Source organism: Molossus molossus, unplaced genomic scaffold (assembly GCF_014108415.1).
Source record: "Molossus molossus isolate mMolMol1 unplaced genomic scaffold, mMolMol1.p scaffold_m16_p_12, whole genome shotgun sequence".
In the NCBI taxonomy this organism is placed as follows: domain Eukaryota; kingdom Metazoa; phylum Chordata; class Mammalia; order Chiroptera; family Molossidae; genus Molossus; species Molossus molossus.
In genome coordinates this window covers 89,018,560-89,036,762 of record NW_023425347.1, presented here as the reverse complement: position 1 = coordinate 89,036,762, position 18,203 = coordinate 89,018,560, and the positions used below count along the sequence as shown (strand labels likewise).

General features: G+C 50.1%; 1 protein-coding gene across 2 annotated transcripts in view; it reads right to left on the bottom strand.

Annotated features, from left to right (window-relative positions):
* TCEA3 (transcription elongation factor A3) overlaps nucleotides 1–17,304 on the bottom strand; it is a 36,494-nt gene extending 19,190 nt beyond the window's left edge. Inside the window, exons 1-5 of one of the 2 annotated variants that reach the window (XM_036256323.1) lie at nucleotides 17,106–17,304; nucleotides 11,587–11,649; nucleotides 10,758–10,863; nucleotides 10,128–10,272; nucleotides 5,962–6,024 (exon numbers count right to left, since the gene is read on the bottom strand). In XM_036256323.1, coding sequence (XP_036112216.1) covers nucleotides 5,962–6,024; nucleotides 10,128–10,272; nucleotides 10,758–10,863; nucleotides 11,587–11,649; nucleotides 17,106–17,174 — 446 coding nt within the window. In that variant the 5' untranslated portion in view covers nucleotides 17,175–17,304. The remainder of the gene's footprint in view (nucleotides 1–5,961; nucleotides 6,025–10,127; nucleotides 10,273–10,757; nucleotides 10,864–11,586; nucleotides 11,650–17,105) is intronic. The other variant, XM_036256324.1, reaches the window with a different exon arrangement.
* Between the last annotated feature and the right edge of the window lie 899 nt (nucleotides 17,305–18,203).

Here is an 18,203-nt window from a genome sequence, read left to right as displayed (position 1 = left end):
TTGCACAGTTGGCCCCTCCTCCGAGAAGACTCGTCCTCCTCCAGATTTTCCTATGACTGGTTCTTTCCCACCAGTCAGGCCTCTGCTTGAATATCACATTCTCAGGGAGGCTGTCCCTCACCACCCCAGCCAAGCAGACTGTCCCTGCCCTGTAACTCTCTAGCACATGACCTAATTTCTTGCATTCATAACACTTATCCAGGTCTATAATTAACTTGTTTATGTGTTTACAAACATTGTCTGCCTCCATCTCCAGATTACAGGTTCCACAGCATAGGGACCCCATTGGCTGGTTCACCACATGCTCCCAGCACCTCTAACAGTGCTCTCGGAAGGTACTTGATGAACCTTTGTTGATGAATGAATACAGAATGAGTTGAGGAAGCTGGCCACAGAGAGAAGAAAGGGGTCTAACAGAGATGAGCTGGGTGGGGGACAAGTCCTCTTTGGAAAGCCAGTGACAAGAGAAGGATCTAAGCCAGTGTCTGTTAACTCCAAGGACCGGGGCCAACCCATCTCCTAGAACTGATGGCGCTCCAGATTCTTCTTGGTGCTGACCCTCGCTGACCTGTGTGCCCCATCACCACATCCTCAACGTCTAGGACCCAGCAATGGGGAACTACCAGGGGGACCCCGAGGGTGCTGCTTGGAAGAAGGCACAACAGCAAACAGCAATAATAACATTGTCATGTAGGGAATGCCTATACGGAGGTAGTATACTTATTAAGAACCCAGGCTCCAAAGCCAAACTCCCAGGTTCAAGGCCTGACATCACCATTTTGGAGCTATATGACCTTGGGTGAGTATCTTCTCCTCTAGGTGCCTCAGTTTTCTCACATGTGAAATGGGATAACAATAGTATCTCTCTTATAGAGTTGTTAAGAGGATTAAAGCACCTAAGAGAATTCTAGTAACAAAGCGTTAGGCAATTTACATAGCCTATTTACATGGGCTATTAATACATAGTGTGAGTATTATAAGTAAGCATTATGTACTTATTAAGAGCTTACATGGGTTGGGAGTAGTGCTAAGCATTTCATTACTTCATTTGATCCTCATAATAACCTTGAATGACAGTTACAATTATCCCCATTTTACAAGTCAATAGACTGAGGCTCAGAGAGCTGAACTGACTTGTCTTAGGTCATCCAACTAGCAAATGGCAGAATCACACTACAAATCTAGGTCTGCCTGCCTTCCAAATTCTTTTCAGTCCCCCTCACTGTGTCTCTAAAAGGCAGTTTTCCAGAATCCCCTTACCTGGGTGAGGCTAGGCTGTTTGTTGCATTTTTCCCCACCTTCCTGGCAGAGCACTCCTAGTCCTGGTGCCTCCTCTTGGCTAGGAGCCGGCTGGTTGGCTGGAATTCGTTTCTAGGTGGCATTTCAGGCAGCCACGCTCATGTTCCTTTCAATGCACAGAACTGGGCACTGAGTCAAATTGCAGAGAGGGTGGAGGTGGGGATTGGATTGATCACAGCTTCCTTCTGCTTCCCGGATGTGTCAGCGTCAGCACATGGTCTGATGCCATTAAGCACTTAGAAAACTCTCCCGCCCCAGGTCAGAGCAGTGGTACCAGGAGGCCTGGCTCGCTGCTCTCGCGTGCCACCTTGAGGGCATTTCAATTACTGCACCGCCAAGCATCTAGACCGTCTAAGGTGAAAACAAGTCAACCAATTCCCACAGCTGGGCCCCAGGGCGGCTGAAAAAGAGCAATCTTCTTCTCTGGCACAGTGGTGTCCTTTGTGGTCTGTTTCCTGGTACGTACTCCACCTACAGTTCCCACAGCACCATGATCACTCAAACTGCCACACCTTTGCATGTGCCATTCCCTCTGCCTGGGATGCCCTCTCTTGGCTAGTGTACCAGGCAAACTCTTATTCATTCATCTGTCAATTTTCAGCACAACTACTCTCTCTTCCATGAAGTCTCTTTTGACTTCTCAAATCATAATGGAACACTTTTCTGATGTTCCCATTGTGTGTTATATCTTCAAAAAACAAGTATTTTGGTGTCTGCCTGTAAACTAGTAATTAGCTGTACGAAGGCAGAGTTCATGAGTTTGTTTATTTATTTATTTACTTACTTACTTACTTATTTATTTTTTGGTAAGTGCCCCTAGGGGGAACTGAACCCAGGACTCTCTAGTCCATAGGCCGATGCTCCAACCACTGAGCCAAACCGGCCAGGGTGAGTTCATGAGTTTTTGTTTTTTGTTTTTTTTTATCCTCACCCGAGGACATTTTTCCATTTTTTGTTCAGATAGAGTGGGAGGGAGAGAGAGAGAGAGAAACATTGACGTGAAAGGAACACATCGAGTGGCTGCCACCCACACGACCGACCAGGGCCGGGGACAAACTGCAACCGAGGTACGTGCCCTTAGCGGGAACCGAACCCAGGTCTCTCGGGACCGCAGGCCGACGCTCTAACCGCTGAGCCAAACCGGCCAGGGCGAGTTCATGAGTTTAAATCTTTACCTGGCCTTAGAGGTTGCAAACTGGAGGGCTTCAAATACGTTTTGTTTGCCCTACTATGTCGTAGGAAAAGGTGCATGTGCTGCCAATGTTTAAAACTGGGAGTCTCATATGAAAATCTAGATGTCCAGTTTCCCTTAAAACCTGGAAGACATGGCACACTGGGCCTGCATTCCCATAAAGCAACAACCAGCTGGAGCTAGCTAGTGGGTGCCCCTTACAGACGGGTAGGTACTCTCCATTTTGCCATAGTCCCCACGAATCACCCAGGGTGTGCACATGCCCCTGACCCCTGGAGGATGTTTGCAAGGTGGTGCTCAACAAATGTGTACATCAGATGTCTGGATGGATGGATGGCTGGGTGGATGGATGGATGAGAAAGATGAACCAGAGAGTTAGAGAGTGCAAGAATCAGTCTGTCGTGGATAAAGTGAATGTACAAGACTTGCTCTGTCCCTTTAGGTTGCCCACCCCCAATACTGAACCAACAGAAAATGGAACCAACAGAAAAAGGGCATTTCTGTTTGCATGGGAGGACAAACATATACCGTTTGGCTGACCTTCAGAAAAAAGTGCATTATGGGATGGAGCTAGGAGATTTCAAGACCACAGGCAAAGTCAGGAGAAGAGTATGATGGTGTAAATCCTTCCACAAATGCTGATGTTTATATTCTAGCATCAAACCCAGAACTGGCGGCAAGTGTTTCATTTTGGGACAGGACAATCCTTCCCTGTGCAGGGTCGCCCTTCACGGTCCAGGATATTTAGCCTCTCTGACCCCTGCCTACTAAGTGCCGGAGTGCTCCTTCCCCACACCCATTACAGACAGAATATTTGTGTCCCCCCAAATCCATATGTTGAAGTCAGTATTTGGAGGTGAGGCCTTTGAGAGATAATTGAGTTTAGATGAGGATAAGGCCCCACGATGGGATGATAGTCCTTATAAGAAGAGGACGAGAGACCAGAGCGCACCCCCCAATCGTGTGCAGACAGAGCAGAAAGCCAGAAGGGGGCCATCTGCGAGCCAGCGAGGGGGCCTTCACCAGGAACGAAATCGACTGGCACCTTGATCTTGGACTTCCCTGCCTCTGGAACGGTGAGGAATAAATGTCTGTATTGTGCTATAGCAGCCTCAGCTGGCTAAGATACCCCCTAAGTCATGGTGACAACCAAAAACGCTTCCGCAAGTTTCTAAATGACCAGAGTGACATGGAGGTCTCCTAGGCCTCCCTCAGGGCAGGCATCGCCAACGGACCACAGAGCTCTTCTTCCCAGGCCGGTGCAGCCCTCTGGGAGCCCTCGCACCAGCTGGGGCCGGCAGTCAGCTGCCATGTCGGAACCGGGCCACGCAGCAGCCCCATCCACATCTCAGGCCTGTGTAACCCTCATAAAGCCGTCCGCAACCTAATTACTGGGCCTCTTCCTTTCTTCAGTGGCAGTCTTACTGGCACTTTAGGCCTAAAATAACTGTGCGTCTCCCGCTCATACTCCCCTAGAAGCCAATCTGACTGTCCCACCTGGTTGTCCCAGCATCCAGTATGGCCTCTGGACCCTCCTCATTTGTCTCGATCCATCTCTAAGCCACTTCCTGGCCCGACCCTCTCCTTTGGCCCTGTTTCTCCTGCTCTGACCTCTGACCTTGCTACTGGACTGCAATTCACACTCACTCCTTTCCCCACAATGTCTCCATCGTGATCTCATCCAGCTTCAAATGCTGGCCACACGCCAAGGACTCTGCAATGTATATTTCCGGCCCAGACTTGCTTCCTGAATTCCAGCCTCATTCACCTTCTCCACCTGGATGACTGGTATACCCCTAGAACCCAACATATCCAAACCTGAACTCTGGATCTCGCCTGCTGCCTGATTTACTCTGACCTCCCCCTACCCATTAATGGCGACTCCATGCTTGCAGACAGAGCTCAGGTGAAAAGTCTTGGAGTTATCCTGACTCTTCTTTTTCTCTTGTGCCCCACATCCAATCCGTCAGGAAATCCAGTCAGCTCTGCCTTCAAAATGTATCCGAAGTGGAGTCCCCGGCTCCTTCCCACCTGCTGCCACCCTGAGCCACCGTCATATCCTGCCTGAACTGTCGAGGTGGTCTCCTGGTCTGTGCGTCTGCCCTGGCAACCCACTCTCGGCACAGCGCCTGCGGCCCCTGATGAGTTTGCTCATATAATTGACATGCTTAATACTCTCCAGTGGCTCCTGTTTCGCTCCGTCCTGCAACTCTCCCCCCTCATTTATTTGCTTCAGCCCCACTGGTCACCTCACAGCTCCTTAGGTTGGGAATGACCCCGACATCTGCATGGCTAATTCCCTCATCTGTTTAAGCTTTTGCTCAAAGGTCATGTCCTCAGTGAGGGCTCTTCTGACCACCCCAATGACCACTGTTCCCCGATCCCCCTCACCTTGCTCTATTGTTTTCTATAGCACACGTCACCTTCTAAACCAGTGGTTCTCAACCTTCCTAATGCCGCGTCCCTTTCATACAGTTCCTCTTGTATGTGCGCATATCTGCATGTGGGCGGACCCACCTGGAGAAGGATAGAGGAGCCTGTCTTGGTTCCTATGACCATCGGAAATATGTGTTTTCCAATGATCTCAGGCAACCCCCGTAAAAGGGTCGTTTGACCCCCAAAGGGGTCACGGCCCACAGATTGAGAACCTCTGTTCTAAACCGTTGTATAATTTAGTTATTATGTATATTGCTCTCTAGCCCTATTAGAATACAGGCCTCATGGCTGCAGTAATTTTTCTTTCCTTTGTTCACTGCTGTATCCTTGGCACCTAGAACAGTTCCTGGCACATAGTAGGCCCTCAATAAATATTTGATGAGTGAATGACTTGATGATATATGCTACTCTGGGGTAGATATCCTAACCAGTTGAGCCCCAGCCAGAGTTCTCACTCCAGGTATAGGCTCTCAAGGCCTCTGTCCTCACTGTGTTCAGCTTGACCTTGAGAATGTTCCCCAGACAGTGATGGGGCAACAGTGACTGGTCAGCCACCCCAGTGAAGGAGCCACACCTCTGATTCAGGGCCCCTCTTAGTCTTTAAAATATTTTTTTGCTTATTAAAAATTTTTTTTCAATTATAGTTTGCATTCAATATTATTTTGTATTAGTTTCAGGTGTACAGCATAGTGGTTAGACAATCATGTACTTTACAAAGTGTTACCCCTGATATCAACTAGCACCGTACATAGTTATTATAATATCATTGACTATATTTCCCATGCTGTATTTTACATCCCCATGGCTATTTTACAACTACCGATCTGTATTCTCAATCCCTTCACCTTTTTCAACCAGTCCCCCAATCTCCCTCCCTTTCCCCTTAGTCTTACTGTGTGGATCTTAGATTTTGGAGACAACGTAACATACGAGGTTTCCTCCTTCCCCAGCCTCAAGCTTCCTACATTAAAGCAGAGAGAGGGACACGTGCTGAACAGGACCTCTGGGGTGGAGAAGTCCATGGCTTCCCTTACCTTTCCATCGACGGTCTTTTAGGGGAGGAGGTGGCCGAAGACTTGGAATCCACAGAGTCTCTCCTGAAAGAAGAGAAATCGGAGATGAGACTCTCCTAGGCTCTAGCATCAGTACTGATCTAGCAAGATCAGAGGCTGGGGAGAGAGCATCGTGGAGCCTGGCCTGCTGGCTGAGGACGACAGAGCCCACCTGGACCACCACTACCTGGGAAAGGAAGCTCCAGGTGGTGCTGGCTGGTGACCCTCACCTACCCTCCATCAAATGAAGCCAGATATGTTACATGTGTTATACCATGTGTTACTAATTATGAACGACTATTTCAGCAGGCCCTCTCCTCCTTGCTGTCAGGCAGGCCTTGGCTAGTCCATGGAGATGAATTCCTGGGATGGCTTATTCTCACCGGGAGTTGGAGATCACCTCCAGCCTTCCCAACAGGCACCTGAGGAGGAGGCCTTGGAGATAGAAGAGTTGCATTAAAATGACAAGTGAAAAAGCAGGATACAGAAGTAGATGGATATTGTGCCTAAAGTCTTGCAAGATAATGCCTAGGAGGAAAACAGATCGAAAGACAACACACCCAAATGCTAACCGTGGTAATATTAGAATGATGGGATTAGAAGTAAAATTTCCCCCCATTTTCCAAAATGCATGTAGCTGCGTTCTTTTTGTTTTAACCTTTCTTTTTTTTTGGTACGTGCCCCTAGCGGGAACTGAACCTGGGACTCTCTGGTCCACAGGCCGACGCTCCAACCGCTGAGCCAAACCGGCCAGGGCGCTGCATTCTTTTTGATATAGAATGTATTTCCCCCTTTTATTGGTTTTATAAAATTAATCTGTTTGTAAGTTGCAGCCTCCAGTCCCCATCTCACTTACCTAGCTCTGCTCTCCATCCCAGCTCAGGCGTCACTTCTAACATAATGTTCTTACTTATTGTACGTGTGTCCAACACCCGCCATGTCAACGCAGAAGAGCAGAGTTCGGTGGACGGTGTCCTTGCTGAGCCCGTGCCCTCGGGCACTGATTCTCCCAGTGTACCGGAACCCGAGGCCTGCCTCCTGCCAGCTCCCCTGGGCGCAGCCTGCTGAGGGAGTTCTCTGCTCCAGGAGAACCAGCGGGCCAGGAGGCTGGAAGTGCCGGGTGGACAAATGCCCCACCTTCCTCGGCCCTCACGTGGGTCAAGCCCAGGTGTGTTCTCCACTGTCAGAGTTGCCGAACAGGATTTAAGCCCTGGTCGCCCACGGCAGTAACCCGCTCACTAACACACCCCGTGCTGGCTTCCTTTCCCTTCCTGTCTCATTTCCTCACTCCTCTGCCTGGAATCAGTGGTTTCCTGGAATCACTTCCCAGAGAAACCCCTGCACTGGAATCCACGTCTCAGGGCTGGGGACCGCAATGACATGTCCCAAGCAAATAGGCTAGTGCCTCGCAGGGAGGCGCTCTATAAATATTTGTTGCCGAATGCTATGAAGTCAAACAGTATAGAAATATAAAAACAAAGAAGTGGAAAAACAAACTGCCCCAGAGGTAACAACTATTCAGTTTAATGTTGCCCTGGCCAGTATGTCTCAGTGGTTAGAGTGTCAGCCTGCAGACCAACGGGTCGAGGGTTCGATTCCGGACAAGGGCATGAACCTCGGCTGCGGTTGGTCCCCGGCCCTGGTCAGGGTCGTGTGGGAGGCAACCAGTTGATGTGTCCCTCTCACGTCGATGTTTCTCTCTTTCTCTCCCTTCCTCCTGCTCTATCTGAAGACAAATGGGAAAATATGTTCAGGTGAGGATTAAAAACAAAAAAGGAACGTCTTTCCTTCCGGATCTTTTTCTGTATGCATACACATATATAACATTTATCACTCTGAAAAGGGAGGCGATGACATGAGTTGTATTCCCAGCTCTGCCCTAGGGCGAGTCATTTTCTCTGAGCATCGGGTTCCCTCACCTGTCAGAGAAGAAAAGAACCTATGTCTTGGGGCTGTCTGGGAGGAAGACATTAGATCATTCATGTCCCTACAGCAGTTCCCAGCACAAATAAGTCCTTATGCTCCAGAATCCCCGGCATCTGATTTCTTGTGTTCCGGACTATGCAATGTCCCTGCATGGATTTCCAGCTCCCACCCCATCTTCCAGATGGTCTGGGAGACAGTGGGCGAGGCAGCTAGCTGTAGGGGCTAGCTCTAATTACCCTGTGGACCAGACCCTTCCGGCTCTGGGCCTGCACTCCAGCTTGAACCCCAGGAGTTCCTCCAATCCCTCATCAGGCTCTGGAGGTCCTCTGTGGGGTTCCTCCCTGAGAACCTCCTGAGCATGGACAAGTGCAGACCAGAGCAGGAAGCTGGAAGTCTTGCAGGCGGAGAAAGGAGAGAAGACACCAGCCTCTACCCCTGAACCTCACCATTTTCTGGCCCTTCTTCATTGCTTTTCTTTTTAGAACAAACCAGAAATATTCTCTAGTTACTGTAAATGATCATTATGAAAACTATATTCGGGAACATGAAAAAATGCCTAGAATGCAATAGGAAGATAAATGAACAAGAACACAGTAGTTTGTACACTCAATCTACAGCAATGGAAAAATTACGTATGTGAGTAGTTCAGGACTGAGAGGAAAGAGAAAAAAACAAAACTGCTTCATTTGTTGGAGGTGGCACACTGTGAATAAATATATATTTTTTTAAATTCGTTTTTATTGATTATTTAGAGAGGGAGGAGAAGGGAGAAGGAGAGATAGAAACATTGATGTGAGAGGGAAACATCGATCAGTTGCCTCCTACACGCCCCCCACTGGGGATCAAGCCCACAACCCAGGCATGTGACCTGACCAGGAATTGAACTGGTGACCTGTTGGTGCATAGGTTGATGCTCAACCACTGAGCCACACTAGCCAAGCCCACCCCTTATTTATTAGATGAACAACAGAGGACCTCCCCACAAAGGAACTAAGTGATCTATCATCTCATATATGCAATAGACAGGACTTATTTGTTATTATTATTATTATTATTATTATTTTAAATCCTCACCAGAGGATATTTTTCTATTGATTTTTAGATAGAATGGAAGGGAGACGGGGGGGAGGGGGGGAGAGAGAGAGAGCATCAATGTGAGAGAGATACATCGATTAGCTGCCTCCTGCGTGACCCTAACCAGGGCCAGGGATCAAACCTGTAACCTAGGTACCTGCCCTTGACCAGCTGATCGATGTTTCTCTCTCAGTCCAAGAGTCAAACCAGCCAGGGTGGTAGGACTTATTTATACATCCACGAAGGCTTGTATCTCTTGTGATGGACAAGGCTTTTGAGCCCTAGCTGAAAGTCATGCAATTTGGGGGACCCTGGTTGGGGTGAGCAAGGGGGAATGGGCACAGCGTTGACACAAATAACTGTTCTATTCTTCTAGGGTTCTGACAAAGACTGGAATCCTACTCGATCACATAATGGCTGTGATCCTGGGAAAGTCTAGCTCCCCAACCTTCAGCCTCCTCATCACCAAATGGGAACTTGAATAAAGAGCCAACAAAACACTTCCTTCTCTATGGGCAAGTGTGTTCCTAGCACCATTCACCTGCAACCCTGACAAAGGTAGGACATCAGCTGCATCACCAGGGAACATTGCTTCTAGAACAAATGAGCGCTGACTGGTAAATTATGTCTAGACAAGAAAGGCTACGAATGAACTATAAACAATTAGTGAAAACCCACAGCTTCTTGGCTGTCCTGAGTGCAGTGAGTAACTGGTCAGTGCCCTCGCTGGAATCCTGGAAGTTTTGTCTATAAGACTGTTATAAGATTTGGGACATAGGACATCTAAGTCAGGGAGTCCCCATCCATTGGGGTCCCATTTCCCTGCACCTAGTCTGTTACCTGAGTGGGCCAGAGAACAGATGCTGTGTGTCCCCTATGGGAACTCTTGCTGATGAGAAAAGGCCTGAGTGTGTCAACAACACTGCATTTCCTGTCCCTGCATCCTTCTAGATGAAGTCGGTGCCAAGGACAGCCTAGCTGGGTCTTGTGAGTCCCTCTGGTTGAGCTCCAGAGGGGGGCCTGAAGGAGATAATAATAATAACCACCTCTCGGGTGGTGAGGATTAAGGGAAGATATATATACACAGAACTGCTGGCAGGGGACGTGACAAATGTCAGCCCCCTTCTCTCTCTCCCAGAAAAAAGTACCTGTGTTTGGGCTCCTCTCCTTGGTTTTTCCTTGGTGGAGAAAGGCCTGCCTCTGGTTTCCAATTGGGAGAGTCAAGTTCTTTTTCTTTCTTCTTGGCTTTTTCTCTTTCCTCTCCTTTTCCCGCTTTGGCGGATCCAGAGGAGTCTGAAACCCAAGGGGGGGCAGCACTGCTCACTCAGCTCTGCCTCAGCGAACCCAGCAGGGCTTTGAGAGGAGGGAGCGAAGGGCAGGGGCAGGGGCAGGGGCAGGGGCACGCTCCCCCAACACACACACATTTATACACAGATGCACATACAATATGCACATGTGTGCAAATGCACCCTCACACATGGCGACAAAGACATCTGCACATGCACCTATGCACATGTTCATACAAATATGTATCTACAGACATGTACAAACACACAAGCAAACAGAAATACACAACGCAGGCACATGTGCATGAAAACTTCCATATCTACAAATCTCGCACTTGAGTAGACAAACACTGGCACTCCCCACTAGAGAACATCTGTCATTTGTGAAGTCATTCAGCAAACATACACTGAGTGCCTGCTATGAGCCAGGCACAGTCCTGTCCCAGGTGCTAGGAGAAAAACATGGTCCAACTTGACCTTTCCTCCTCTCACCCAGCAGCCGCTTCCATTTTTTGATGAGGACTTTGGCCAAGGACACCACCTCCTTGTCTGAGCAGTACTTCCGGACCCCATTAACGGCGACTCCAATCCTGGTTGTCTGCAAAGCAAGAGGGTTAGAGACTGGTCTGGGAATGGACACACGGGATTGGCTGCCCTGGTTGACAAGCCCTTCCCCTGTTATACCACCCATTTCCCCCAGCCTCAACTTCTCCGGAGCCCCAGCCCTGACCTGTTGCTGAGATAATACCCTGACCCTCGGACTGAGACCCTGGCCTGCCGTCCTGAGTGAGGGCCAGTGCCCAGCACCCTGCACTGATGAATAACTGCAGCTTTGGTGAAGAGCTGAGGTGGTGGTGGGTCTGGCAGATGATGAGGACCTTCCCTGGTCCCAGTCCCCTGGTGTGGCGGGGGCATATCTTTAAGCTCGAGTTGTACCTTGAGACACAGCTCTGGCTACTGAAGCTTGGGTCTGTGCTGATCTTTTCAGAACCAAGAGCATCTGGTAATGTTTGGGGGCTATATGGGCAATGCAGGGAGGACCGAAAAATGGGGGACTTTTCCTTGGATCATTGGCCTCTTGGATCCTACAAGCCCAGGGCTTTGGGAATCAGGGTATTCAAGGAAAACACATCAGTCTTTCTTCCAGACCCAGAGGGCCCCCTGTGCTTGGAAGGTCCCCTGTGCCCATCTAAATGCCTCAGTCCCCACCCTCAGAGCACCTCAAGATTCCTTAGCCCTCTCCTCAGAAACTACCCCCAGACCCCACCCTTGGAGGTCTCCCTCCCAGCACTGTCCCCAAAATTTTCCACCCCCACCCCACCTGGAGTAGCTGGATGGACATCTGACAGCTGTTCAGCTTCTTCAGAAGGTCGAGGGCCCCTTCCTGTAGGAGGCCACAAGGTGAGGACTGAGGCCTGTGGGTTCTACCCCAGGCCCCTCTCTGACCACTGTGTGGTCTTGGTTGGAAAGAGGAGGGGAGGAGATAGGGAGGAGACTGTTCCAACTACAGGATATAGGCAGACAAGTGGTAAAAGAATAGGCAAGGAACAGAAAGGAGAGAGAAGAAAAAGAATCTGCCCCAGGTCAGCCCTCTACTTCATCCCTGCCACCCAGGCTGGGTTCAAGCCCCTCTGGGCTGTTCTTTCTACTGGGTATGTTCTCTCCTTCTCCATCTCTTCTTCTAAAATTAATTATTTTGCAGCTTATTATTATTGCTTTTGTGTCTGTATCCTCCTCGCCTCACTTTCCAACTGTGAGCTTCTACACGGTGAGGACTGTGGCTTTTATTTTTCTGCAGCTTTATCGAGGTATAATGAACCTACTATAAACTGGGTATATTGTAGGCTACAATTGGATGAGTTTTGACACATGTATACATCCATGAAACAATCATTACAATCAAAGTAAGAACATAGACATCATCCCCCCTAGTTTCCTAATTCCCCTTTCTAACACCTCTCTCCTTGCACCCAAACCCCATGCCCAGGCAACCACTATTCTGCTTTCTGTCATGGTAGAGGTGCTTACATTTTAAAGGATTGTGTATCAAGAGTACTGTAACAGCCTCCTTTTTGTCTGGCTTCTGTCACTTAGCGTGTTCTGAGATGCATCCATGTTGCTGTGTATATCAATAGTTCCTTTTCACTGCTGAGTCGTTTTCCATTGCATGCATATACCACAACTTGTTTATGCATTCACCTGTTGATGGACTTTCGGTAGTTTCCAGTTTGGGGCTACTACAAATAAGGCTGCGAGGAACATTCACGGGCAAGTCTTTGTGTGGACATACACTTTCGTTCCTCTTGGGTAAAGAGGACTGTTTTAGTCTCTGAGCCCTCAGGGTTCAGCCCATAGCCATGCTCCCTGCCTGAATGAATCAAGCAGAAAGTAGAAGGCGGGAAGAGAGAGTAGGTGGGGAAGAAAGGAGACAGATTTGAAAATCCGCTGGCGGCCAGGCCCTGAACCACCCCTGACCCTTTCAGCTTCCACTCACTTCCTAGAAGCCAGCCCCAGCCTCCTGTCCTGAGCTTGGTTCCCTGAGGAGCACCAGCTGACTGTGTCCTGTGCTCCTGCCAGGTTTCCTGGCCCATGTCCCAAGGGCGGCCAGTCCTCAGCCTCCCTTAGAGCTGGATTCACAGTCTGTTTTCAGAAGTGTGACCTGTGGGTTTGTGTGTGTGTGTAAACTTGTGGGCATATAACTCTGTGTGTGAGATTAATTAAAGGCTTACTATGTGCTGGACATTGTTCTAAGTATTTTCTGTGCATTATCTTAACTCTTTTTTCAAAAAGTTTTTTTCTTTATTGATTTTTAGAGAGAGAGAAAGGGAAAGGGAGAGACAGAAACACTGATTAGAGAGGATATCGATTGGCCGCCTCCTGCATGCCCCTGCACTGGGGATCGGGCCCACAACCTGGGCATGTTCCCTGACCGGGAATCAACTGCCAACCTCTTGGTGCATGGGTCAACACTCAACCATTGACTGGGCATCTTGTTTAACTTTTTTTTTATCCTCACCCAAGGACATTTTTTTCATTTTTTGTTCAGATAGAGTGGGAGGGAGAGACAGGAAGAGAAAGAGAGATATTGACATGAAAGGGACACATCGAGTGGCTGCCTCCCACACGACCCCAACCAGGGCTGGGGATGAATGGCAACCGAGGTAGTGCCCTTGACCGGAATCAAACCCACGACTTTGGTCCGTGGGCCCACGCTCTAACCGCTGAGCCAAACCGGCCAGGGCTTGTTTAACTCTTAAATGACCCTACAAGGTAGGCACTATTACTACCCTAATTTTTACAGATGATCTCATTTTCACAGAAGAGGAATCCAAGAAACAGAGAGGTTCAATAATTTCCTCAGAGTTATGAAGAACAGAGCGGGGATTCAAACTCAGGCATTTTAGGCTCGAACCACTATTCAGCTGTGTAAGTATGGACATGGATCTGTCCAGACTTGTACCATCATGGAATATCAACATGCGTAAGTGCAGTGGTATGCTGGTCAATGTTCAACAAGCAGTTCTCAAGGGAAAAAAATCCTGATTTGTTGATCCCTTGGGGGATCGAACAGCCCTTTCACAAGGGTTGCCTAAGACCATCGGAAACACATATTTCCCCTGGTGATTCGTGACAGTAGCAAAATTAGTTATGAAGTAGCAACAAAAATATTTTATGGTGGGGGGTCACCACAACATGAGGAACTGTATTAAAGGGTCACGGCATTAGGAAGGTTGAGAACCACTGCTCTAGACTGTAGATGATGGTAAAATGTAGTAAAGTAATTAGAAAGTGATTATTTTGGAGTATGTATTACCTTTGTTTATTTTTAAATATTTATTTATTTATTTTAAATTCTCACCCAAGGATATTTTTCCATTTATCTTCAGATAGAGTGGGAGGGAGCGTGTGTGTTCCAAAGAGAGAAACATCGATCAGCTGCCTCCTGCACACTCTGTATCTGGGATCGAGCTTAAAACCCGGGCATGTGCCCTGACCAGGAATCGAACTGGGACCTCGCAGTCCATGGGACAATGCTCAATCCACTGAGCCACACCTGCCAGGACTTATTCCCTTTGTTTTTAATATAATTTATTTAATTGTAAGCTTACAATTTAATTTTTAAAATAATGGCTGTATTTAACAACAGGCTTGCAAAATACCTGAAAGTTCAACCATCAGTGTCAGGCCAGTTCTATTTCACCACTGAACACGTGTCTCTATATGTCACACTGTATAGCCGGGTCATGTTGAAGAACAGACATGAGCCCCACTTGTAGTGGGCTCACAAAACGTTGGGAGCAAGTGTTGCATTGCCAGGTGTGTCTCTCTGTACCCAGATGTGTAGCCAGCAGTATCTCTGGTCCAGGTGAGGAGCTGTGGGTATGTAACTCAAAGCACAATGTGTTTATTTGTCTCTGTGGAATGATGCCTAGGTTATAATGTCTCAATACGTAAGTGCAGCTGTGTGTTATGTTTGTAGTTTCACATGTCTGGGTATTGCTTATTGTCTGCATGTGCACGTGTACCCATGTTGTGTAGTTGTCTTTGTGTATCTTTCTGTAAATATAACCGTCAGTGTATCTGTCATGTCACGGTCAGTAGCCATGTCTCATATGCGATTATACTCATAGTTGCTTGTTTAGTTATTATTGTGTATGGCTCTGTGTGTAGCTATATTCGTTGTGTATAATTGTGTGTATGTGTAGCTGTGACTTGGCGCTTACATATTTGAAGCTGTTTCAATGGGCACAGGCTGACAGTATCTGACAAAAGCCCTAAGTTGCTGGGACTTCAGTAATTGGCAGTAGACCTCGGGCCTGAGTTGCAACGTGGAGGATCGTCTTATTTCAGGAAGTGTGTCCTCCTCTCCCTAACCACCCCAGGCCGGGCCCATTTTCACTCCCAGAGCAGGCCCCACCTTTCTTGATCACATGCCCAGAGCTCTGTGCCCACTCAGACAGTGGGAAAAGCCCAGGCACAGACGTGGCTGCAGACTGGCTCTGAGCTAGAGACCCTGTGGCCAGAACTGCATCTTTCCTGGACAGAGCTCTGATTACTTCCACAGGAATGCATAGCAAGGGATACCACTTCTCTTCCCATTTCACAGAAGAGGAAAGTTGGGCCTGGAGAGAAGTAGAGTGGTGGGCCTATGGCCACCGAGGAGTGAGGAGAAGCCAGGGCCAGTCCTGTCCTTCTCGGCCAGAGCTCTATTCCCAACCAAGCTACTTTTCTCTGGTCTCCTCAACTTCCCCACCCCATCCCCCACTCTCCACCCTTCTCACCCAGAGGCCCAGAATCTCCTGGCCCAAACCTGAGTCAATAAGGAGCAGGGCTGGGATAACCTGTCTACTTTCCGTGGAATTTAGTTCAGAAGACGGGGTTTGGGCTCTGCTACCCCGAGTTGGCAAAGTGCCCCCCATGGCTTGTGGCTCAGTTTCTCAGATTTTGGAAGATCCCAGAATGGGGTGGGTGGAGCCTAGGATGTAAGGGTGAGAACCCTCTGCAGGTTTCTGTTTCATCTCGCTGTGCAGAAGCAGGTCTCATTCTCTAACTTAGCTGGCACCATTCCAAGTCCTACTAAGGGCGTCACCTCTCTTCCACCCTCCTCTACAGCCAGCAGAGACAAAAACCTAGTGACACTCCTTCCCAGGAGGTAGGCAATCTCAGCTTCTTCTTACAGATGAAGAAACTGAGGCTCTGGCCTTTATATCAACATCAACTCATTACTGCTCATGTCTGCTCTCCGGCTTCCTGACATTTCATGGGTGCAGCGATGCCTCTCTTTTCTCTGCGTTGAAACCTCCCTTACTATCCATCCCTTTCCCAAGTTCCTAGGGTCACAGAAGGCCTTGGAAACGCAAGTCCTGCTCCAAGCACAAGACTATGAATGGTGGGAAGAGGAGGGCCCTGGGACAGGGCGAGATGGGGAGGTTGAGGGGGAGAATGCCCAACAGGACACCCTCCCCTCTATTCCCTCCCCCGCCCCCGGGTGTGCCCAGATCCTCCCTGAACGTAGGCCAAATTTGCTCTGGCTGGGCAATCCCGCGGCGCCAGCCTGAGGCAAAGATCACTGGAAGGATCAAACATTAACTTCAAGTTGGCTTGCGCTCTGTGCTCCGAGTATCCGCAGGTAGGACCGCCAGCCCTGCCTCATTCTCCTCAACCTCCGGGTCGGTGCGCAAAGCCCAGGCCTCCAGCCCGGCCCCCTCCCCCCAGCCCGCGGGCCCAGAGGGCTGCGGCTGTCCCGCACCTGTTCGGCCCTGCGGGCGCAGGCCCCAGCCCGGCCAAGGAAAGGGGAAATTGCAAACAGAACAGCTCCTGGCGCCTGAAACTGTGATGTCGCGGGATCCGTGGCCTTTCGCTCCTCTCCCCCAGAACCACTCCCGGGTGCAAGGCAGACGCGACTCAGCACCCCTCATCAGCTCAAGTTTCTTTGACACTTTGGGGGCCACCAGGATTTTGTTCCATCCACCCGCCGTCGCCGACATTCCCTGGCTTTGCGGTCGTCGTCCGTCCCGGGACTCGGAAAGTCCTTTTCCAGGTCCCGATCTCTTCACTCGCTTTCCCAGACCTTGCACAAACTATCCCGGGGCCCACGAACCCTACAAGTCCCGAGGTACATGCACAAAGCTCGTCTTCGGGACTCGCATGATCCCCACCCTGGCGCCCCAGCCATGCACACGCCCATTCTGTGGCGCCCAGCAGTCCCCAAAGGGGCGCTGAGCCCGGACCAGCCGCGCCTCCCTCGGGCCAGTCCCGCACGCGCCTCCCCGGCACCCTGCCAGCACGCGCCCCGGCACTCCCGGGCGGGACGCTGTGGCCCAAACTCTGCAGCCTCACCGTGTTCTTCCTGGCTACCATCTTCTCCAGCTTTTTGGCGATTCTCAGCAGCTCCTCTTCCTGGCCCATGTTGACCCACGCCGCCTGGCAGGGCGAGGGGCGCAGGGGTAGCAGCCGGCCTGGGGCAGGGAGGCGCGGAGGCGGAGGGCGAGCAACCCGCGCGGGACGCAAGCACACACGACACACACGTCTGGCGGGGGCGGGGTCCCTCCGCGCCCGCCTGCCTCCGCCGTGGGGGAGGGGTGGCGTGCACTAAATATAGATTTCAAGGACTTGCCGGGGCAAAGATTGCCCGCACCGGCCAGTCGGGCCTCTCGAGCCGGACGAGGCTGCGAGAGGGCTCTCCTCCCCGGCCTTTCCCGGGGTGGGGTGTAGGGGCTGAGGGGAGGCTTGGGGAGGAGAGCTCTCTGGTGAGTCGGGAGGCCACCGTCCCGGGACACAAAAGGCTGTCGCAGTGAGAAGGGCGCCTAGTGTGCCCCGGGAGCTCCGGCCAGAGCCTGGGCTCCGCGTATCTGCCCCTTACAGTTCAAAGCGGGCGGAGCTAGCTCCGTCCCGGTGCCCAACTTGGTGCACTCAGGTCACATTTTTGGGTATTAAATCCAACTCTGCCCTACCCTATGCTTACTCACATCCTGAGCGCACGCGTATCAGGCCCTGTTTCTGACTATTTTGTAAATGTGGGAGTTTGCATTTCTAACAATGTCCTGGAGAACTGTGTGCGGTACTGCCGGACCCAGGACTGCCCTTGGAGTGAGGATTTGGAAGATTCTGCAGTGCACCAAACTTTGAGAAATACTGATCCAGGAGCATGGGAGCCCTCTATTCGGGGTCAGGGCACCGCCTCCCCAACGGGATGGCGCCTGGAAGGGTCATCTTGGGTGGAGAGGACACAAGCAGATTCGTGCCGCCACAGCTGTGCACACATCTGTTTCTGAGGAAGGACCTTCCAAGGGTCCCCAGCAGGTCCAGGTCTCTTCCTAAACAAATTAGTTGAATTGACAGAAAATTATCTTTGGTGGTGGTGAGGAGGGTGCTTAGGGACTGGAGGGGAGGCATGAAAAGTGGTCCACATTGTGTTCGGGTGGGGAGTTGGGGTTT